General features: G+C 40.2%; 1 protein-coding gene across 1 annotated transcript in view; it reads left to right on the plus strand.

Annotated features, from left to right (window-relative positions):
* Positions 1 to 25,050, plus strand: part of zfhx3b (zinc finger homeobox 3b) — an 89,820-nt gene that overhangs the window by 52,903 nt on the left and 11,867 nt on the right. Inside the window, exons 5-7 of the mRNA XM_062415447.1 lie at positions 11,501 to 11,608; positions 20,980 to 21,116; positions 21,660 to 21,860. Of these exons, the coding sequence (XP_062271431.1) occupies positions 11,501 to 11,608; positions 20,980 to 21,116; positions 21,660 to 21,860 (446 nt within the window). The remainder of the gene's footprint in view (positions 1 to 11,500; positions 11,609 to 20,979; positions 21,117 to 21,659; positions 21,861 to 25,050) is intronic.

The following is a 25,050-nucleotide window of genomic DNA, read 5'->3' on the forward strand; positions in this document are numbered from 1 at the left end:
ACCTTCTCAGGAGGCCACTGGTCCTAGCTGAAGCCAAGAAAAGCCATGGCTGAATGGAGAGGAGGGGGCGGTATCTGGGCCCATTCATGAGCCAGAAGCTGGATCTAGACTGTGGACATGATGGAGCTTTAGGATGTTGGATCAGCTCACAGGGGAGGAACCATGAATCCTCAGAGAGCCATATTACTGTAGCCAGCTTGTTTTAATGATTAGTTTGGTGATTAGTGTTTGCTTTCTCCTGGTAACTGACACCCACGGCATAACAGTTTTTCAATTGTTTATTCCAGCAGTCCTCCAGAGGCAGACCTTTGCTAGTTAGAGTCCCTGCTTCAGGCCCCAGAGCAGCACCCAAACACCAACCACTGAGATGAATAATTAATTTTGTACCTTATTGGGCTCTCACCCCTAACTCTCGAAACTCTACCTAATGAGTGAGAAGAGTCTTCTGCGGCAAGGACAATAACGGCACCCATTATAAAAACAACAGCAACACTAACAACCACAGCCATGCATACGACAAAAAAAAAACAGGAGATGTGATATAGCATCGCACCAATTTAGCAGCAGGCTTGGTCTCCATAGGGCAGGGGTTGTTAATCTCTGACCATGCCTTAGAGGCTAGGGACTACACAACTGACCTGCTGATTTCCATGTCTATATGCCCAGTCAGCATTCAACCGAGGAGGGTAGAAAAGCCTACCTTTTACAAATGCAGCAGATGTGATTCTTAGGCCATTAACTTAATAGCATCCTGTAAAAGTTAAATCCTTACCTTAAATCGTGTGATGTTGTGTCATCATAATGTTCCACGAATGTGCATAAATTAAAAATCAGTTTAGTGCAGTCTGCTGATGGGCCGATCAGGTGCTTCACCTGCCAGCACGCTCTCCCCTTTTCCTCTCTGCTTCCATCAAATCTCTCCCCTCCCCCCTCCTGCTCATACCTGTTCACTCGGCACAAAATGGATGCTGCAAAGCCATTTAATTGGCCTCCACTTCAGAATCCAAGGGCATTTGAAATGTCTCTTTAATAAAATCTCCCCCCACAGAGCTGTTTTTGACAGTGTTGGTGAAGAAGGCACTGCACTTGTGTGTCGCATGGATGTTTTGTAGCTAGCGGACATCACATGGTCTTGGTGTTCATCTTAAAGATGTGTTTGCATCAGTGAAAGCAATTGGGGTGTTGGGGATGCATTTTTTTTTTGCATGAGATAAATGTTACAAGAACAGTATGAGACACGCTCGTCATTTTGGTCATTTTAGAACAGCTGGCTCATGTTTTAGCCACATCATCAGTTCCATTTTTTTCCCTTTCCTGTCTATTCCTCTCCCTCTCCTGTGGCTGAGCCAAAGATAACTGAGAAGCAGTGTTTGACTGTAATCACTCCAAGTCTCTTTCTCTGGAGAGCAGCACAGCGGGCAGCACGGTTCCACCCCTCTAGGAGCTTTCAGCCCACTTTCACAGTATTATGACATGTTCTTGAAGAATCAGACAAAGAAAAGTTTGCTTACATACCATATCATATAATGCACAAGAACATTAAACTGTTTAGCTGTATGTTATTTGAATGGATAAATCTTAGAATTAGCTACAATCTATCATTGGTTAGAAAGAGAGAAAATTTGACCCACTCTGAAAGAGTACGCTTAACTGAACAAGTGGAAGAACTAGCCATTTAATAAAACTTTACAGCAAAAAAGAAGCCCTCATGCTGGGTGAACTGTGTAGGCCTGCTTTGTCAAGTGTCATTTTGAGGTATTTTTGAATCTCAGGTAAAATTGAAAGCCTAAAGCAATTTGGAATACTGATTAGGCTCAGATTAATGCAGGCCGGATATACCACAGAGAGCAGAAGGATAACTAGTTTCAATGATGGTTGAGTTGGTGCATTGCATCCCATCATCTGGCTGTGAGTCTATTTTGTAATTAAGGCAGTAAGGTGTGCACATAATCAAATAAATAAATAATGCTGGCAGAATTATGTGATAATGAATTAATACATTACAAGAAGTGAATAAAGGAGCAGCTAATCGCGTGAGATGAGTCTTTTTCATTAGCCTTTTGAGAGGAAATTTCATTATATGCATCACAAGCCATACTACCAGATGAAATCCAGCTTTAGAAATATGCAAATAGGGATAAAGTATTATGTTAGAAAAACCATAAGAATAACATTTGAATAGACATCTAGTTTTGATTCCCCCCTGCCCCCTTTAACCACTCTTCAGTCCAAAGAGACAAGTTAAACCGGAAAAAGAGGACTACACTGCGTCTTTAAAAGAGAAATGCCTCATAACCCAGAGAAAGGTGCTGACCTATGTCTGTAGACTCTGTGTCTGTGAGGGTTTGTAGCTTTTCTGTGGCATTTAGCAGAAGCCTTTTTGAGAGATATAGAAATGTACCCCTGAGTAAATACGTGTTTATTATCATTATTATTATTACTATTTGCATGCCTACAATACATCTTGTAGTATTGATATTTAGTTTTGTTCTCTCTTTCTATACCTAGTGTTGTGAGCAAAAAAAAAAAAAAACATGGTTAAACGCATCTCCAATAATTGTACTGCAAAGTTGGTTGATTATTTTGTACATAATTACAGTGAAAAACAACCTGTCTATTAAGCCTTTAATGGCAGTAATACAGAAAGCAATTATCATTACTTTGCTGCTCACACTGAAAATAAAGATTTCTCTAAATGAAAAGGATCCTCTGACTACTGCTAAGGCTAATTGTGTGGGGTCTTGTACAGACATCTGGTTGTACATCATTTGTAAGGGCTAAATGCTTCAGTTAGGAAGGCCTTTACAAGCTGTGTCTTTAGTGTGTGTTTTTGGGACTGCTCTGCTGCCAGGGAGTCTGATAGCTCTTGAATTATTTATCTATCAGGCTGCTGGACGGTAGTCACGGCGACCTAGGCCCCATAGTGGTTGTCTGGCGACATCTCCCTCCAACAGTAGCCATTAGCAGACAGGGGTAGGGGTGCTAATGAGCATGGTGTAGTGTGCATGTGACCAGAGTTTTGTAACCCTTCCTAACATACAGACCCTCCACGCTGAATAAATACCTAGGAAAGATTTACAAAGATCTGAGTACAGAACTTTTTACTTTTTAATTAGGGAAAAAACAAGGTTAGAAACAGAAAAAGATTGAAAAAGAAAGATAGAAACAACCACCCGTTTTCCTATTAAGGAGAAATGTCAAGCGCGGTGGTGAAGCAATAGTCTGTGTGCATCCCTTTGTTGTCCTCCCTGACATTGAAGGCTAATTTTTCATGGTTATTTGAACTGGAAAATGAAAGAGAGGTTTGCGATTATTTCCTATAAATGACAACACAATCGCATTACGCTTCAGTACAAACACAGAGAGGATATTGCCTTTTCATATTTCATGTGAAAGTAATGGATGGGCTATGCAAAGAGTAACAGAAAGAAAGACAAATGGTGAAAGAAAGCTCCCTGTGTTTGATATGTATTAGAAACTGAATGGATAGAGGTAGAGAGTTTTTTCAATAAGTGGTAGCACTCTCATGGATGTTTTAAAGTGCCTGTGCAGTGTAATCATTGAATTTCTTTAGCAATTAGCTATGAGCATCCAGCCGGGGTGGTTGTTAGAAGAAAAGCTGCCCAGTGTATCCACTCCGGCCTCTTCTAGAAAAATATATATCTGTAGTATGGTCCCCCCACACACTGTCTGTATATCTGGACATGTGTATAATGTAATAAATAAAAATAAGTGTAATAAATAAAGATAAAATATCAGTCGACCATCCTCCACCTCTCCTCTTAACTTATCCTAAAACATCTGAACTTAGCAGGTTGTTAAACTTTTGAGAGCAAACACACATCAATGATACCCTATATTTTATATTTTAGATAAAATTGATTAGCAAAATTGGTATTCATAACCTTGTCAGATTCTGTTTTATCTCGGTGTACGCTTTCATAAACAAACAGCCGGCCAGGCCCAGGGCTGTGGATGGAGACTGGGAGGCAGGATGACCATCGCAAAGGATGGCAAACCAGCCCACTCTGGACAGTCATGCTGAGAAATGTGTTTGTGTACTTTAAGTTTACAAAGATTGAAGGACTAGCAGGAAAGCCTCTGCCGGCAGGACTCATGTAAATAGGACCCATGTGGGAGCTGTGAGCCAGACTCCTAACACGCGCTGAGGTAGGCGCAACATACATCCAGCCATGGCAACATTGATTTTCTGAGCTAATACCTCCACAGAACAGTCCACAGGCAGATGGATGCACTACAAAGATATGCAAATGGTGCATTCGATAAATCGACAGGCAGAGATCTTTTTCAGACAGTCCACTGTACTGGTCTGCATTGCCTAAAAGGAGAGATAAACAGATAAGTACCTGTTAATGGATACACACATACACGTGTATGCACACTCACACAAACATATATGCACCTGCCTGTTACCTGGGAAAACTAAGATCGATAATAGAATTTCATGTTAAGCAGAACCGCTTCAGAAAAGCACATCAAATAAATGCTGGGACTATCCAGCATTACCTTTCAATATGAATGTTTTATTTTCAATGCGGCATGCTATATTTTTTAATTTTCAAGGTTTTCTTCAAGAAAGCTTTTTGCAGTATATATTCAGTATAATACCAAAACAAACTGTGGGTATAGTCATATTCAGTGCGCTTATTAGTCAGATATGAAACAAAAGCTGCTGGGTGTATGTCATATATAATAGATGTGGGCTGTCTTGTTAAGCCCAGCAGGCTGTATGTGGCTGTGTCTCTGTGGAGAAAGGCTCTGAAGCTCGCTGTACCTGGTAATTAAAGAGAGTTTGTGGCAAAAGCCAAACATCAGGAGAGATGAGCTATGAACAAAAGAGCTGTGACAGTTTCAGGTTATGTGATTTTTGTGTCCCTTTTTTGCCAAATGAAAAATCAATAAATTTTCCGGGTTATACATATTCAGAGTGTCCACCATGCTTCCGCCCTGATGGAGAGAGGGGCGGGGGACTGTGGGCTAGAGTGGGGGAGTTGCCTGTTTGCCTGTCATAACTGTACCATCGCATTTTCCAACCCACTGGTGAATATTTCAGAGTTGATGTGATTGCCCTTCGTGACAGCGGTGATGCTTTTTTTTCTCCACACACCCCTTCAGCCACCCCCACACTCTGCCAACCCACCCCAATTCTGTTTGGTCCCTTTGAATAGCTGCAAATAGGTGAAGGCATTGTATTGTGAGCTGGAGGAAAAAGAAAAAGATGCATTAATAAAAGGAGGTTGATTTAAGAGGAGGCAGCAGTGGAGGACGATAAGCATAAATGCATGGCGGGGGGTGGCAGAGATGCAGAGTGACTCTTTGTGCAGGACAATATCCCTGAGGCAGAGTAGATGGAAGAGCACTGCCCAGTGATGTTTTTGCCCCCTATCCAGGCTTTTAGCCCACCATCCTAGCAGGGAAAAGTACAGCCTGCATCTTCCATTGTGGACATAATATGTATTAGTGAGCGCCCATCATCCTGGACATTCAAGGAAGTCACAGTGTGTGTGTGTGTGTGTGTGTGTGTGTGTGTGTGTGTGTGTGTGTGTGTGTGTGTGTGTGTGTGTGTGTGTGTGTGTGTGTGTGTGTGTGTGTGTGTGTGTGTGTGTGTGTGTGTGTGTCAGCTGGGGCAGAAGAGTGAGCAGTCCCTGAATGCTCACTCCCTATGCAGCCACATTAACCTAGATCCTCCTCTCCTTCATCACTCAAGTAAAACACAAAGAGGAAAGAAGTAGAGCGGCACTCGCTTTATACTTGCTATTTGTAATGTATCTAAACATGCCATTATCACAAGAAGTATTTCTAATTAGTTCCATTTCCCATGAGATAACTCTTTAGGGGGAAAATGTAATACATCACATAGTACTCAATAACAGTTCTAATTTGATGTTTATCAAACAGCCATAAAACCAGAAAATAAGTAGTAGAGTGTAGCTTGTGTAAATGTTTTTCCTCATCTGTTAAAGTGTTATATTGTCATATACAAAAAAAAGACAAAAACAAAACTTGACTTATGTGTGACTCTTTGTGACCTGAACACACTGAGTGTCCTATAATATGGTAAATGACTTGAAAGGCAAAAGGGATCGACTTTAGTGTTGTGTGGGAGACCTATGGGGCTTGTATGATGAGCAGCCACTACCAGGAGAGTGGAGCGCTGGAGGAGGAGGTTGCTGCGGTATTGTTTTAAGGCAGTGTGAGCTATCACTGCTGTTTGTGATTAACTTGCCGTTTAAAGTTTTTTAGTTATTAGATGCCCTATCCCCATACCCCTCCTCCATCTTCTGCACCTACTCCTCCTCCTCCGCTACACCCCCCTCCTCTCCCCTCCTGCCCTCAGCCCCATGGAGACACAAAGTATTCATTCACATTTAGATCCTGAGGTCACAGCAGGGCCAGCAGGGAGAGGCCAGCGTGTCCCCCCATAGACAGGTCAGGAATCTAACACGTAACTCCGACCAGCAGCGCTGAGGTAGCTTACTTTTCTTTCCTTTCAAAATGTGAAAGTGTGTGGGAGAGAGGGAGTGACAGTAAGATTGAGAAAAGGAGAATGCAGAGACAGATACACTTTTATTTTTGTGTGTGTTGTGTGTGTGTGTGTGTGTGTGTGTGTGTGTGTGTGTGTGTGTGTGTGTGTGTGTGTGTGTGTGTGTGTGTGTGTGTGTGTGTGTGTGCTTTGATTCTGATGTACAATTACTTGTTTTGTTACTACATTTTCATTCATTTAAAATATTACTTTTTGGATTTTTGAATGTATCTCTTGTTCAAAATTGATGTTTATATAATTTAATGCAGTTGGATTATATCAGGACAATCAACATACACATCAGTATGTATTTTTATCAAGTCACTTTAAATGCATTTTTTACAGAACACATGTATCCACATTTGAACTCAGCTTTACCCTTCACAGTGCAGTGGTCAGTATGGTTACTGATAATACCATGTTGTGGTTTATTGGTTGTTCATAAGCAAAAGCCCCTCTTGTCTTCAACTAGATTGCGGGCATGTCTTGCTCTGTTGTGGTTTTATGAGAGGTAGCTCATGAGGACGCAAGGAGGGAGCTCGAGAGTGTGTGTGTCGGGGGGTGGGGGGTGGGGGGGTGGGTGGGAGGGGTGGGAGTGTTTTCCCGTGTGTTGTGCTTTAGAAGGGGGGTCTTGCGTATGGGGCGCAGAGGTGCTGATATGAGGAGCGGACAATGCATGAAAGCCCTCAGCATGGGTCTGTGTCTCATTGTCCCATGGTACCCTCCTGTCACTTTCATTTTGCACCCTCTAGTCCAGAGTCAGGCCAACTTTGATATAAGGAAGGGGTGCAAGGGATGATGGGGGGAGCAAGAGGGGGATTTTTAAAAGAAGAAGTAGGGGAGAAAGATAGAGTCTGTGAAGTGTGAAATAAGATTGCTTTTTATCTGACAGTGCAGCGCTAAAGAAAAGGAAGCTGTCCGGCCCTGGATAAAGCGGGGGAAGCACACCTCTGATTTACAGTGCGGTCCTGTGACACCTGGTTAAAATGATAACAACAGCCTCAATAATCATAATGAGAGTAATGAGAGCTTAGACACACAGCTCCGCACAAGAGCGCAGAGAGAAGCGGAGCTCATACCTCGCTCCCAGTACTTGAGAGCCGGGGAGAGGGAGAAGCTCAGCTCAGCCCCTGCACTGGTTCCCCAGGACTTACGAAAGCCAAGAGAGATAGACAAAACAGTGCTGTTGACTGAGAGACTGTATATACAACAAAAAGTACAGACTGTCACTTCTGTTTGAGGAACACTGGAGCCTTTCTCAGGTAGGACTGGAATTCTATACTTTAAGGGAGGCAGTTATCATCATAGCAGTGTATTCTGCCGAGGCCGAGGATGGAGGAGGAGCCTGACCTAGTGAAAGATATCTAGAGTGACTATTATTACTTGCTGCTGCTCTCCTCTACAGTCTGGGAAGGAATACTGGAAAGTGCAGTGGTTACCATCAATTATTTATTAGGCCGTTTGTGCTTGTCAGTCTGATTAGCATTAGTGTAATCACTGCTCTTCAGGGGAAAGGAAGGCTGCTATCTCTCATCTGAAGGTAATCTTGCTGTTTTCAGTGTCTCATCTTCACCGGACGCCTCTTGCATAGCATCTGCTTTTGTCATCTCCACATATTTCTTCCCTTTTTCCCCCAACCCCATGTGTTTCTCTCTGTTGCTGCTTGGCCCCTTCCCCCAGCACCTCATTAATGTGTGTGAGCAAGTTGCTCTCTCCCAGCTTGTATAGAGTGACACCTATGGGCCTGATTAAGCCTCTGCACTCACTGGCATAACACTAAGCGCCGATATGCTGTGTGAGTGTGTGCGTACGTCTGTGCACATATGTGTGTGTATGTCTGGGAGATGCTAGAACAGAGAGCCCATGGACTGTCCCCACTGAGTGACTGGCAGAGCAAAGCTGATATTTATATGCTCAGAATAGATGAGTGTAATCTCTGTGTCGGCTATGGGCTTATTCAGCTTGCATGATTAGATTAATGGAACTGTTTCATATCATTGTATTAGGATGGTTAATGAAGACAATTAATTAGAAGACAACCTTCAGGCTATTGTCCTTTACATCTCTGAGATTTGGGTTAGAAATGGCCTGCTGCCATAGCTTTGAGTGTTTCTCCTCATCTATTTTCAGAGTTAATCTATGGCTACAATTTTAGTGTCTCTTCCATTTGCATCCTACTCTTAGGCCACTCATGACCTTTCATTAATTATGGTCGGCCCAGCTTTAATCATTCTGTAATACCATTGGAGATGAGACGAGGAATAGGCAAAGCCATTTGCCACTTTAAGATGTAACACTGCTCCTGGAATTGAATGTCTGCATTTCTGCATAAATTATGGACGACGTTGTGTGTGTGCTGAAAGTGTCACACATGCAAATTAAACATCTAAATAAAGAAGTATTGAAAACGTGAGGAAGAAAAAATATATAATTGCACATATGAGCATATACAGTATGTGTACAGGAAGTTGGGGGTGGTATACAGGGAAGCTGAATAGCATTGGAATGTTGGCTGCCTATCACAATAATGTTTAAGTATAAAATGTGTCATGTATTTAGCACAAAGTGTGTATTAATGTGTAGGTGGGGAATTAGTCTCACTACAAGTGTCACATAGCTAAGAAATGACACCTTGCCCCATTTTTTAAAGGTGAAGAAATTTACCTGGGGATTATTTTGTAATCTGAGCACCTATGCAGCTGTACAGTATCCTAATTCGTGCAGAGTTGTGAAGATTTATGATGGCAGGAGTTAGATGGGATTTTGGGACTCTGCAGCATATCTCCGGTTTTGTGAGAATATTTAAGATCTGCCTCACCAGCACGGGATGGGCAGCACTGGATGGGTTGTATTGGTTGCCTTGGAAACATAATAAAAACATAGTTAAAAATAAAAGAATAAACTGTATTCATGTGTGTGGGATCCAAGGAACACTTAAATCTCCTTTTTACTAGGAGCAAGTCAGCCCTTTTAAATACTTTTATTTAAACACAGGATCATTGGATCACAGTATCAGCTTTTAGCTGTAATGTGTAACGACACAATCCATACACCAGTCACTCTGCTCAGAAAGCTGTTTCCTACAGCATTTATATCAGCAAGCAGGAAATGGAAGCAATTGCTTATGTCTTTCTAGTAATAAATCAGTGTTTCCCTTTAAAACCATATGTATAAGCATGCAGTTGTGTCTATAATAATACAATAACTGTTATGGTCATAAACATCTCTTATGATTTTGTTACTATAGTGTACATACAAACAACAAAATTGGTGTCTTAAAAGCAGCAACATATCTTTAACCTATTTCTTTTAAGCTACTGCAAAAAACAGTCAAATTTCTTTCTATTACACAGCAGATAATAAAATGTCAAATCAAAAACTGTAATTTCCTTTAAAGTATTTTTTCATTTATGAGCATGACTTATTTGCATAAGATGTCTAAATTTACCCACTCAGCAGAAAAATTGTGACGTTTGTGAATATTCTATTTCTGAGTAAGAATTGTAAGGGATTGTGAGAATAGCCATGCAGTTCAGTAATGTATGAGTGTTCAAAGTTTATCCATGATAATGACACGTACTGCAGTTCAAGAACACAATGTCAACTCTGTATCGAGTGTATGCAATGTTTCATAACTGACAGGATAAACAGTGAGTGTTGGGGATAATGTAACATCATAAAAGTGGTTTTGGCTGTGGGTAGTCATGTGGTGAGCTAAGATTGGATGTGTGATGACTGCAGGGCTGAATACTTGAACAGGATATTTCAGTAGCTGTTGTAGCATTGTCAATATATCAATAGCTCATAGAGTAGAGACCTGAGCATGAAAGCATTTTCAAAAGAGCATTTAAGTACTTTTGATGAGAATTAGCTGACTTGTGTAATAACTGATCGGGTCTATTGACTGTGGCCTAGTTTACTGTTGTCAAATCAATGCTATTGCATGCAAGTCCCACTACTTTTAAACAAAAGTAACAGTCAAAGGGGATATTCAGGGGGCACTGGAGGGAAATAAACAAGATTGATGCCCTTTTTATTATCTGTTTTTGCTATCTTTTCCTCTGTGTGTTACTTACAAATGGCATTATCGGATATCCATTGTTTGGACTTCAATGCTCCTAAATGGCCTGATATATCGAGCTGAGGCTTTTAAGGTGGTTACAGGGGATTTCTGCCTTTGACTTGGCATAAAAATAAAATGAATTGTGGCTCTGAAAGTTTTAAATATTTATGATTTTTTTTTCTTTTTTTCTTTTTTGCAATAGTAGGATAGAAGAAGTGAAATGAGGCTTGTATTGGTAAGTAACTTAGCAGATTGCAGCAGGGGACAGTAGTGTGTGTGTGTGTGTGTGTGTGTGTGTGTGTGTGTGTGTGTGTGTGTGTGTGTGTGTGTGTGTGTGTGTGTGTGTGTGTGTGTGTGTGTGTGTGTGTGTGTGTGTGTTTGAAAAACAGAATGGGGTCTTGTCTAGTATAAGGTCTCTCTCTTGCAGGATACTGCTCATACAATTATTTTTCCATCTGCCTACTTCAGACCACCTGTGCACACATTAAACGGTGGAAACCATATTTTTTTGTCATGGTTTTCAGTACATGGCAAATATAATAATACAATGAATGTCGCCCATATAATAATAATAATAATAATAATAATAATAATAATAATAATAATAATAATAATAATAATAATGACAATGATGATAATAATACTACCTCCTTTATAATTTGACTCTGATATTATAATCTTTGTCAAAATACGTTTCAAATTGATGATCAGACAGCATAGGACAGAAAGCAGAAAGCAGATTCTGCCCTCTTTGTCTGTGAGCCTTGCAACTGTGTGTCAGCAAATGTAATTGTTGCAAGCTCCTATAGAAAAAACGCTGCCGTCCCTTTAAGTGCTTCCACCAATTCTGATGGCGTGGTGATTTACATATCCCGTCCTCCCTCCCCCTTCAGGAGAGCTGAGTGAGGATGTGGAGGCTGCTAGTGAGACCACCACAGACCAGGAGGACCAAACCAAAGACAGAGAAAGTGGGGGGGAGAAGGAGCTCACCAAAGGGACAGGTAAGGCCAATATTTACACCACACACATTTAGGGAGCACTGTTCACAGGAAACATCTGGACCTGCACCTGAATAATGCTGCACATTAGGCCTTTTTTCTAATTTAATTAAACATATTTAAATAAAATATTAAGATTTTTTTTTACACTTTCATTCTTTCGCAGAACTCCCTTAATCCAATTCTAGTTTTCAGAGGCCGCTCTTTCATGCCGCAGGTTTCCAGGCATTAAATCCCATCAGATACAGTTAAGCTAAACTGTCAATTTAGGTTATATGTTCAGGTGACATGTGACCCATGTTTTGTCTTTACTCAATAGGTGATGTGAAGAGAGGGGCCTGCATGTGTAATTCCAGCTGAGCCATGTGTGAACACACGTGTGATAGAGTAGCACTGCCCCCTCCTCAACTTTTGCAACACACACACACACACACACACACACACACACACACACCCACACACACACACGCACGCGCACACACACGCACGCGCACACACACACACACACACACACACACACACACACACACACACACACACACACACACACAGCAGCAGCAGCAGCAGCAGCACCACAGACAGCACTTACCTGTGTTTAATGTTATCAGATCAGAATGGTTTTATCTTCGGTGCTCTTTATTGACAGTTGGAGGTGGTGACTCCAGTGAAGGGGTTGGGCATAGGATAAGGGGGAGGAGCTTTTGGCTTTAAGAATCTGTGGTCAGCAGGAAGCTGCATCTCCTAAAAACCTCTGTGAACATTTAAGGGAGCCCTCTAGAATTAGTTTTCAAATTAGGGGAGAACTTCTGTAGTGTGTATGGTTGAGCATGGATGCACTGACAACCATTAAGTTCATATCAGCATGCATCTGTGGTTTTTCATTTTCTGTTGTGGGGTCAATAATTACAATTACTGCACTACATGGTAAAAATTAAGCATTTTAAATACCAAAACCTAAACTTTGAGCGATGTTTGGTGTAACTGACATCTGTCTGTCTTACATTGTTATAACAGAGCTACCAGTTACAATAAGAGATGAGAGAACTGGATTCTTGTATCAGTTGTGGTATTATTGTTGGTGGTGCCTTAGCTGGAATAAGTACTTGATCAAGAACAGCTTTGGTGATGTTAATATCTTCCTTTTAACACAAACACTGTATGGTTGTCACCTTTCAAACTGTTCTGGCCAGCTTGATGTGCTCCACGTGATTAACACATGGTTTCAGAAACAAACAGACACAACTTTGAAGCAGGAGCCTAAAACTTTGGATTTTGTCCCACGTTTGAAGTATGTGTGCATCACTGGGATCTAATTACATATATCGCTGCTCACTGATTGTTTTCAGAGTCATAAAATGTCAGTGTAAATGAAATATAGTTTCATCTCCCTTTTTTATGCACAATTTACGTTCTGTGCCTGTGTTAGAACAACAATGCTGGCAGTTAAGACATCTCTTATCCAATAGAAGAGATTTCTGATAATGATGACATTGAACAGTAACATGCCTGGATAGATGTTTCTCACTTGTCTAACTTCTTGTGTTACTTCAGGATGTTTTGATTTACACTAGTCAGGTTAAAAGCTGGAAAACAATTCAGACCTTTTGCATACCTAAGTTTTTTATAAAGTGCAGGAAAAAAAACTTCATCATAGTGTTTGAAGCCCAGCCTTTGTAAAATGTCTTTGATATTTGAACTTCTATTTTAAATGAGGCTGAGTTGTTTGTGCTCTTTGAAAGGGCGACACTCTTCTTTGATGGAAGAAATAATGATATGCATGCCTGACTGAATATGGCTAAAAGTATGTTTAAGCACATCAAAATAAAGCACTTTAAAAAGCATTAAAATGAGCTGGCCGATTAATAATTCACTCATACCTGTGGTGCACAGGAAGACGACTCCTCGCATTAGGATTCCTCCTTTTTGAAAGCCATGCAATTTGATACAAGCATATTCAGTTCCTTTCCTCCCCTCTGTCAGTCGCTAATCACCAAATAAGTGTGTTTCTGTGTTTTCACAAAGGAAATATGTGCTTGCATATGAAAAATTTACAGCTTCCCAGCAGCTTATTAGAAACGCTTAGTTAAAAATAGCTTGTGCATTAGGGAACCAGGTCTGAGGTTCTGTTTGATGTCAGTGAAAAGGTGGGTGTGTAGGTTGTGGTTCAAGGCTGTGTTGTCAGCCAAAGGCAGACAGCTGTAGTTTAATAGGGGGTCTCTGTTTGTACTTCAAACTTTTTTGTGATTGATGAATACAATGCCCATTCAAAGCAAGTGCAGAAAATCTATCTTGTAGGAAAAAAGCTAGGAAGATCTCACAATACATTTGGTAAACAGAGGAGCACTTGTTTGGGCTGATGATTGTCTGAAGATGTTTGCACAGTGGGCACACACACAGATGATGTGTATGTTAGAATATGGTGTATGAGCATCTTGTCCAACCTGTTATCTGAAAGGTGTTCAGTCTCCCACTGTCTGAGGCTGAGCTGTTTCTAAGGTCCATCATTAGGACTACTGAAGTATTTCTTCTCATCTTTGTCATGTAGCTGTTGGAACAGAGCACAATTGTTCCTTTACAAATGACAGTCACTGTCAGACAGACAGCATAAAGCCACTGTCAATCTTATTTTCTCTTTCTTGTTCCACAGCTCCTCAGTATTCATTAAAATCATTTAGAGGTACATCAGAAGCTTTTGTAAAATGCATATGTATTCTGCGTGTCATTTTTTGAAAGATGCCTTCATTATTCTGGTGTTTTTTATTATTTATGTATTTATCTCAAAGATAACACATATGCACATGTACAGGCACTCAGACATATTTAAATGTCACATGCTTCCAACACTGCATAAAATATATGGTGCAACTTTTTGTGATTATACAATATTGTCTTACGTATATAAACATTAAGAAATTAAAATACAAATTTGACAGTAAAACACTGATTATACGTTATATACTAAAATCTTAACGTATCTCTGTAATTATGTTCATCTTGGCAGGAGATGCAAGTTAATCATCTTGCGTCATTAGTAATTCAAAGGGTCATTTTTAATGCTAGCTATGAAAAAGGTATAAATGGATAGCCATGAGCCTCTTTCCTCACACCTTCTTCACATGCCTGGCAAAGGGGAAAAGCTTCTGCACAGGATCCTTACCTTCATTAAAGCAGGTGGTGTATTTATGCAGCTGCTGAATGTATGGGGATGCAGCAAGGAGAAAGGAAGGAGGGTGGTGAGTGTAGGTGAGATAGGAAGGTGAAGGGAGCAGATCAAAGGAGGGGAATTGTTAATACATCTGCAGACTTGGACACAATGTGATTTGAAATATTTAACATAAATGTATAGGAAGGGTTGTATTGAAAGTTGGGGGCCTGCTGCATGTAGGGAAATGGTAGTCCTCAGAAATTGAGTAAATCATTCTTTTCATACTTTGTTCCTTACATTTAATTTATGGGAGCTGGAGCGAGGGAGGGGAAAAAAATGTTTTGTGCTTGGTTCATCCACATTCTGAGACCAGTAATGTCGTAGTATGAAGATCACACAGTTTGATAAGCAGACAAAAAAAATGACACTACTAAGTGAGAACATGGTGATTTTTTATTATTCTGTAACACATCATCTTTAAAAATTTAAATATTCCTACAAAACATACTAATACATAGTTTTTAATGATTTTTTCATATTTAACTTAAGTGGGTTTAACCTGGTGCACAGTATTTGTAATTTAACACATCTGTATTTACCAGGCTAATTTGAAGTGAATTTTTACTGTTACATGTTAAAACTGTGAAAACAGTTCTCAGTTCCACAGTATGTGTGTGCCTGTGAGTGCTTTTGGCCGCACATTCACCTGTTTATGTGTCTCTACATGCACATGTGCACATCCAGGTGTGCTGTGTGTGAGAGAAGTAGATATGTTGTGAACTGTAGATATTGTATTTAGTCTGTATAATGACCATGATGATTGGCATCCCCTAGATGCAGCACAGCAGCATTGCAACCTGTTCTAATTTTTTTCAAAGTTATGCTCTGTGTTGTGCTGTTGCTCATTCAAGAACAAGCGTATGAAATGTTATGGACTGTTCTCTGTATAACAGAGTATATATGTAGATTTAATATAAGCTGCAGTTGAAATTGGAGTTGCATGCTTATGGTTAGTTACAATCAAATTATTCAAGTTTATGTTATTGTTTGTCTGAACTTAGAGACATTCAGTGCAGTGGTGATTTGTTATTGCTTTTAAACCCAAGTAGCGTGAGAAATCAGGAGACAGAGAAGCAGAAAATGTTTGCAAATTCATATCACGTCCTTTGAGTGCTTGTCATCCCTCAAATTATAATTCCTTTTGTCTTTGAAGATAATAGGCCATAAATTGTCCTTGTTTGTGAGCCAACTCCCTGAAAGCTTAGTGTTTATGAGTTTTACCACGGGGTGTCTAATGGCTAAGCACCACTGCTGTGTCTCTTGAGTGTCCTGTAAAGGTGAATGGCATATCATCTTGTTGTTCAGTGGCCTGAAGATTAATAACGCTTCCACTAATTAATGTCTCCTCTCAATTTATTCATCTTGAATTTGCCTTTCTTGCAACCATGCATAAAACTTGCTGTCAGTATTTCACTCCCTCTTTTACCATACTATGTATACTATATACAGTTAAGTGTTTTGTTCAATAATAGAATAACTTGATGTTCTAAATAATAGGAAATTATTTCAATGATAGTTTCAATAATAGTTTTATTTTTTAAATTAATGCAGAATAATTACCTATGAAATATAAAATGAAATAGAAAAATGCCCTTTATTGCTCTGGGCAGTGACACAAGCTGTAGATTAAAAACCTGGATAGAAATGGGAAAAAGAAAAAAAAAGTTCAGGTATTGTTAGCATAGCATTAAAAGAGAATGACTTGTAGCACTTGGGGAGTTGAATCATCTCCATATTAATGGACATCTTCCTGAGGGAACAGAGGTGAGGATTTTCAACACTGCAAGGACGAGATGTGTGTCAGGAGCCCTCTGCAGTGTGAAGGTGAAAGGTTTAAGGGAGTTGGGGTATCAGAACACACACTATTCAGAAAGTGCACCAGTGGCAATCCTTGAGTTTTACTTTGAACAGGAATTGTGGGCGTTAGCTTAAGTTTTATGTGATTGGCAGAATGTGGCTGTTCTGGGCAAAGTGACAGTGAAGTTATGCAGCCTAGATGGCGTGGACAGACTGGATGATAGGTTATATATTTTTTTACAACTGGAGGCCTAAAACTGCCACAGTTGAGACAGGAACTGTGGTAATGAGGGGGCAGAAGCTCCGGAGATGATGAGGACCCCATATCATTCAGTCAATTGGAGGGGAATTCCCCTCCAAAAACACTGCAATCTTCCACTTCCATAGACATTGTTCACTATAACTAGTTAGCTGTGCTTTTTTAGAATATGAATATCTCCTCTCAAGGACAAAGCAGATTGATGGCAGCTGTGATTGCACTGGAGATTTCAATGTCAGATGACCTGTTGTGGTTAATTCAGTCTGTGCTGTGTCAGTCACTCTGTCCAGCAGGCATCTTTTTCCCCCCTTGAAAGCACAACAAGGCGGTGATTGCTCCAGAGACCGGTGCAGTGTGCTGACAGCCCCTTTGCTGCTTGAATAATACAGTCCAGCTATGGGAGGTGAGACAAGGTGCCAAAGTCCAATTCACTTACGGGACTCAACAGCACAAAAGCCTCTGGTTTACGGAAAAGGGGCATGAATTAATAATCACCAAATTGACTCTTAGGGGGGTTTTTTTCTCCACCTTCTCTGCCTTGTGCTTTCAAACAAAAGCCCAGCCTGTGTATCTGTCAGAAGAAGTTTAGTGTGGATGGGGGCTCTGTGTCTAATGACCAGGCAGAAGAAGTCAGGGCAACAGACAGACTTCTGAATAGGTCACAAATTGTAATAATCTTATAACATTTTAATAAATCCCTCAGGAAGCTCTTCAGGTTCTACTGTAGTAATTCAGGCAACAATTATGAATATCTAACTTAGTCAAGAGACTGCAATAATTTCAAGAAACAATCAGGAATTATTCCCTTTCTTTTGCATATTTTTGTAGCTTTTTTGTAACTGTTGCTACTTCTGCAACCTATTTTTCACATTTGCAGTGTATATCACCCTTTACTGTCCTTTTCTATTTTTTCCTGGAAGCACATGTGTTCTTGGAAATCCTATTCCCCTCTCCATCAGGACCCAATGTGTGGTCATTGGTTCTGACCTATTAGTATTGTAGATCCGTTTGTCTCACATGTTTGCACCTATGCTGCGATACCAGTGTCCAGCTGTTTGTATCTATGTTTCGGTCATGTTTTTCCATCATCCTTGACAACAAAAACAAGATACTGTAGTTGGATGTTAGTCATGGTGCTGGTGACGGTGTTGGGGTGTAGGATTCTTAAGAGAAAGCGATTGATCAGATTTATAGAGTCTTAATTGGGCGTGACAAGAGACTGCATCTGAGTAAGACTCACCGGTCCTTCATATATCGCCCTTTCTCTCTCCCCCCCCCCCTCTCTCTCTCTCTCTCTCTCTCTCTTCCTCTCTCTCTCTCTTACACACACAGACACACAGACACACAGACACACACACACACACACACACACACACAAACACACACACACACACACACACACACACACACACACACACACACACACACACACACACACACACACACACATAAATACACCCTGAGACAGACTGTGTGTTTGGGCCCTGCTCTACAGTTTTCCAGTCCCTTAGCATAAACAGCCACTTGTTTCACCTCTCTGGTGCTAATTGAGTAATTGTGGAAGTGGCATGTACTTGTAATCAATTATGTTTATCCTCTCAATCATGAGGCTGAGAGGATACTTGTGTCTACTTTATTCATGCTTACTTCCTGTACTCTATGCACTTAGTAGCTGTGGCATATTCCCTGTTACCTGCTCTTATGCTCACTTTAAAATAGTCTTAACATTTGTTTTTTTTAAACTGTATCTCTATTCATCAGTTACAAAAATCATTGTCAATTACAAATATGTAATTTGTATTAGCTGTTGTACTATTTTAGCAGCCTGATATTCATTTTTCACAAACCTCTGTTTCACAGACCTCTGTTTGCCTCCTCTGCTCTCCTTTTTCTTGTCCCAAGGCCTGTTTTTTGTTGAATCTTTGAGGAATATAGTGTGCTTTATATATTGTAGTGTTATCAAGCAGCTGGTGGAGTAAGACAAGGCATATGTGCAAAGACGTAACTTGTGTTTGAATGGGACTTGTATACCTGTTGTAGAGTGTATCGGATATGAAGGAATCAATAAAAAGTGTTTTGTTTTTTTTTAAAGAAAGAAATGTGTACACAGAAGACTGCCCTTGTTTTCCTTGAGAGATGAGTTCAAGGGAAGTAGGAGTGGACTGTAGTTGAGGAGGAGGAGAAATTGGAGAGGACAGTGCCATGACTGAGAGGTTAATGTCAGGGAATGGGAGGTTCCTTTTGTTTAACATTCCCTTTGTTTATTGGCGGATGTGTTTAATAGGATTGACTGTGACTGGACCCTAATAGGGCCTCCCTGACTGATCCCGGTGTCTCTGGGAGATCTCGCAGGCTGCTCTGTCCAAAGCCAGGTCCCCCACTTGGTAATCAGCTCAACTGCCCTCGTCCTGATTGGAGCTGACATTTTAATGTCTGGAGCAGGAGCGTGGTCAACCCCGCTTAACCTGACCCCCTGCCAAACCACCCCTCCCCTACCAATGCCCTCTGTTCTCAATTTGCCCTTCCAGGACTGTACAAATCAGGCAAAATGTAACTCTTTATGGGCTTGTTAGGGGTTAGCAAGATACCTCTTTAAGTTACTCAGTGAATTCTTTCCACAGGTGACAAAGCGTTGTGCTACTGCAGCTCCCCCATGCAGGCTCCATGTGGATTTAGCTCCACTGTGAGCCTGAGCTTAGTTGAGTGCTCAACTGTGATGCCTCTGCGTGCCATCTCTAGTTTCTCTTTCTCTCTTTCTTTATAAAGCAGAGTCGTTTTAAAGTGGTTTGCAGAGACTCTTGTGTGAGGCCTTGCTCTGCAGACACAGAAAGGAAAAGACTTGCTATTTTGTTGAAATTGGCTTTGTATGCATTCAAAAGGTTAGCCATATGGTTGGGTCTGTGAGTCAGCAAAACACTTAAGTCCCAATAGCATGTTTTAATGTCTTGAACATTTTTGAGTGAAATGAAAGCTTGTATTTGTACATTACCTACATTCAAGGAAGCATTGAGTTTTGTTCAACGGTTTAAAAAGAGGTTTAGGAGAAGGCTTAACAGGTTACAGAATACCAGTGAAACAGAGAATTTCACTGACATTCACCTGCTTTCGGAAACAGAGTAGAAGGATTTCTCAAATTGTGTCAAACTGCAGTCATTGCTTGATAAAAAAAGATTATTTTCTTGATCCTTTTAAAGTGACCAGATTACTCTTTTTTTCTTTTTTTTCATGAATACAATTTTGTCGAGAAACTCACCTATTTTACCTTTTTCCTCATTTGGTATCCAGCTTCCTCAGGAATCCTTGTAGATGTTTCTGTGACAACAAAGACAGTTACCTTTGTATATAGCTTGTACAGTAAAATGCTAAGAAATCCACAAGAACTGGTTGAAGACCTTTGTGTTAAATGTGGAGTAATATATTTATTTTGTAATATTCTTGCATCACAACATCAGTACCACTTTCAAGCAAACATTCACTATAGACTGTAGACAAGAAATTCTGTGAAATAGCTGACTGAAAACATTTGAATGTTCACTGGTAACAGATAGGTAAAGACTATCTGAGGAAAAGTAATTACAGAAACAAGTACTTTTTAAAGCAGAGATTAGACCAATGTGGATCTCTCACCATCCATGCTGCATTACATGATGAGATCACAAGATGTTTGTGTACCTTTGCTCAAGTTAAAAAAACTCATGTGGACTGAAAATAGGTGGTGGTTTGAAACCTAAATGTACACCCTGTGGCAAACCAATATTTATATTAGCTAGGTATGGTGTTGTATGATATCATGAGCACACAACAAAAAAGAAAGGGACATCCTATCAGAGCATATTGGCTGTGGGTCCCTTTGCAGCAGCGTGAGAAGAAAAGTAAAAAGTGTGTGGTATTTTTATATGAAGAGTTGGATAACAACACCTTCTCTCCCCAATTCCCATTAAAAGCAGTTATATCACATTTAAGAAAGACGGTCCAAAGCCCTTTATCCACAGTTATTGATTGACCTGTTCCCAGGCTGCCAAGTCCTCACCTTGTCTTGACATGTCTGCTCTTCTCTCTTTATCCCTCCCTGTTTGTGTGCATATGTGTCTGTGTAAATGTGTGTATGTTCAGAGGTGTCCGCCCAATTGGAACGGCACCAGTCAGATTCCCCGATCCCTTCCAAAAGGCCCTCTTCACGCTCAGAGACCTCTGAGAGTCCACTCTCCTCAAAGCGTCCGAGGACAGCTGAAAAGAGGGCTGCAGAGCAGGTGAGTGTTACAAACCACAGAATTTTGTTACCATTGATGCACTTAGATGTTCATAAAACTCTGTTTCTCAAACTCTTTGAATTAGGGACTCGGATGGTTAACTCATCCTCAATTACCAAGCCCTCATTATAAGCCAAAACTTACACATCAATTAAAAGAAGAAATGTAAAAATGTACTATTAATAATTTTTTAGTTAGTTATCCCACTGACCCTTTTCATACTATGCTTTTTCAAATCTACTCAGAATTATTTTAGCCTTTCTGCTGCAGTTGCACTGCTAATTGTGTATAAGGTGGAAAATCAATATAGTATTTGACAGATGAGATCACTTTGAAGTGGGTGCCAAGACTCAGTGGTGCTCAGTATTACACACTTGTCTGTGATCAGAGGAATCTGCCTGCTTGAGGGAAGGGTGCCCCACTCTTCTCCCTGATCTACAGCTCCTCTTGTCTCACAAAGCCATTTCACCCTATTAACCCTCTGTGGATCTGTTTCCCCCCTTCTTTCTCTGTTCCTCTATTCCTGTATGTTCTTTCACCCAGATGTACCAGTGCCCCTACTGCAAGTTCACCAACACTGACCTGAATCGTCTCAGAATGCACGTGATGACGCAGCACTCTGTCCAGCCCATGTTACGCTGCCCATTATGCCAGGACATGCTCAACAACAAGATCCATCTGCAGTTCCACCTCACACACTTACACAGTGTGGCGCCTGACTGCGTTGATAAGCTCATCGCCACAGTAAGTTATGTTCTTTGTGTATTTTATTGTTGGAATTTTTAAATTTCTCAGTCAACAATGCTGAAGTTGTTAAAGTTGTCTCTCTCTCTCTCTCTCTCTCTCTCTCTCTCTCTCTCTCTCTCTCTCTCTCTCTCTCTCTCTCTCTCTCTCTCTCTCTCTCTCTATCTCTCTCTCTCTCTCTATTTTTTCCAATTGACATGTATTAGCTTGGCATTGCAAGTACATATTGTTTATTCTGGTCATCCAGTGCCACAACAAATAGAATACATAAGTACTTATGGTAATGCATAATCTAAAGTGTCAATAAATCAGAAAATGTAGTGGAGAAAAAGCACAAGAGATTAACAAATGTATGGCCTTGACGCCTGAGTAACCTTTGTCATATACGTAGCATCAATCTAAGTTCTTATTCCAATGTATCTGTCCACTCTGTCCCATTTCGTGTCTATCATCATCTTCACAGTCATTTATATTTTGTGTTAGAGTCGAGGAAACCACAAACAGTCTTGTGCTGCGCTGAGTATTATAGGCCAAACATATTGCTACTAATACATATTACGACCAGCCAGATTGCAGGCAGTGGGTCAGGTCAAGGACCAGTGTAAGGATTCAGCAATGCCAAGAAGATGAGTCACTCGCTCTTATTCAATCCCTCACCCTGGAGTAACTGCTCAGCTGTGCGAACTATTGTTATTCCTGTCTTCCTTCCTCTAAATTGCCATCATTCAGTCCTTTATCAAACACCAAGAATGCTGTTAATTGTGAAATGGCCGGAGGTAACCCCATTGGCTCATTGGAAATGATTGAGCCTTGTTAAGATGCATATCTTTTTCTGTTATTTTTCATTGTCTTTATGCGCCTTTCATCAGAGCTCTCGTCTAATCACAGTCATTTGTGGGAGGGGAACTCATAATCTGTTTTTTGAATGATTTCAAGATAAGGAGGTCTCTTAGCTTCCAGTTCACATTTAGTTGACATTCATACAATGTCTATGATCACCTGTGTGCTAGTCAAAACAGAGCCTTTATTATGAATATGTTAAAATCATTATGACAGAGATTAATCAAAATTTAATCAACAGTCTCCCCTCTTTAAGAAATTCAAGTAGAGGCAATAAAAATATTATTATTCACTACTGACTACTGATTTAGCCAAGATGAAGTCACATATCAATATTGCATGTATAAAACACTGTGTTTTAAAATGCTGCATCAATTCTCAGCTGCACCACGGAAAAGAAGATATATAATTTGTAGTGTTTGTAGCATATTCATGTGGTCTTTGACTCTCAAGTCCTGAAGTCAGATTTATATCAGTTGCAATGCACTGGTGGACCCTTTTCTACTGAGATGGGATACCCTCCATGCTTCCTTTAATGCTCATCAAGAGGAAATCAAATTTTATTTGCCCTGTTTTCTTGTAAATCACTGAACAAATCTTTGTTCTGTTCTACCCTGTGAAGCTAAATAGCTTGCTGGACAATCACTGAGTAAAACATTGCTCTGTCTGCTGTCTAGCCATCTTCATCCCCCATCTAGAAAGTAAATGGCAAGCACATCAGTATGGTAGATGGCAATATTTATTTCTTTTATAGAGGTAGTAATATAGTGAACCACTACTAGAAGGCTGTGATAGAACAGCGATAATATAACACACATTAAAGCCAGCACCTTTTTATAACTGGTGAATGCAGATGGAAAGGTCCTTTTCCGTTCTACATGTCTAAGGAGAAGAGCATAATTAATTCTGAAATAGGTGACTTTTATTTCTTGCCAAGCATGCATAATGATGCGTTCACTCTCCCACCCTTCATCCACCTATCGTGTTTGCACTCCCTCTTCCCTCCTTTCATTCCCACCCCATGTCTCTCATGCCTCTTTGTCTCATACACAGTACCAATAAACATTACTGTGTGTGTGTGTGTGTGTGTGTGTGTGTGTGTGTGTGTGTGTGTGTGTGTGTGTGTGTGTGTGTGTGTGTGTGTGTGTGTGTGTGTGTGTGTGTATATATATATGTGTTTATATATACTGTATATATCCCATAGTTTTCCCTCTCTACCAGTGTTTCATTTTCATTTTCTGTCTGCATAAGATAGGGGTAATGAAAATAATTGTGCTTCATTAATTCTTGGTCTGGCTGGATGATAGCCATTTTGAACTATGTTTGCCAATTAGTCGGTCCAAATTAAAAGTGACCTTGGGATACTCTGCTCTTTCCTCTAATCGCCTAATGAAGCAGTTGTCTAGAAACAGTCCACTTTGTAATGTAAATCATCATTTTTTTTGTGTCTTATGACTTTTCATGTTGGTTGCATTTATTCTTTACTTTTAATTTTAAAGAGATAGATAGGAGAGATGTAACAAAAACAAAGAATAAAAATGCTTGATGCATTTTGACGAATTTGTGGCCAAACTAATCGTACAGTGTCGGACTTAGTGATGGGAAGTGTCAACTATTCTAATAAACCTTGAAACCTGATGACCAGGTGATTCTCACACTATCTTGCCTTTCAATACATGTTAAATCAGAGGTTTCTTTCAGTAATTGAAAGATCTACTGATCAACACGTAACGATCAAATCTGCTAATTTAATATAATTACGTATTGATTATGTTTATGTACTGCATGCAAAATACCTATTATGCACTTGCTGTCCATGATTTGAATTCATAAGGATTTTCAGAAGCTTTTTAAGACTGTTTCTCTGGCCCTTAATTACACAATTTATAGTATAGAGTGACAGGAGGAATGGGAAGAATGCCTGGGGAGAAAGAGAATAAAGACATGACAAAGGTCCTCATCCAGAGACGTCATACTAACAATGAAAGTGACTTAGGCTGCCGGCCTGCCGGGATACATTCTTTAAGATTGTGTTTCCCTTTTGTTTCTCTCATTTGAGACACCTTTATTTGATATTACTTAAAAGAACTACCAGGATAACCACAATAAGTATTTAGGTTAAGAGTGAATTGTGACTTAGTGTCTTAAAATTGAGGTTCAGCAGCAGAGCAGAAAGGGAAAAAGGAGAGATATGGGAAGTGTGAATTGAAATGCAGCATATAGAGCGAACCTGATTACTCTGTTTGGGAAGTTAATTGAAGGAAGGTGAAAAAGACAGGACCTCATCTTCCACCCTCTTCAAGTTTCAGCTGATGATTATTGTTAAATAGGTATCTGTTAATGAATGATT

This window comes from Scomber scombrus, chromosome 1 (assembly GCF_963691925.1).
Source record: "Scomber scombrus chromosome 1, fScoSco1.1, whole genome shotgun sequence".
NCBI lineage: Eukaryota > Metazoa > Chordata > Actinopteri > Scombriformes > Scombridae > Scomber > Scomber scombrus.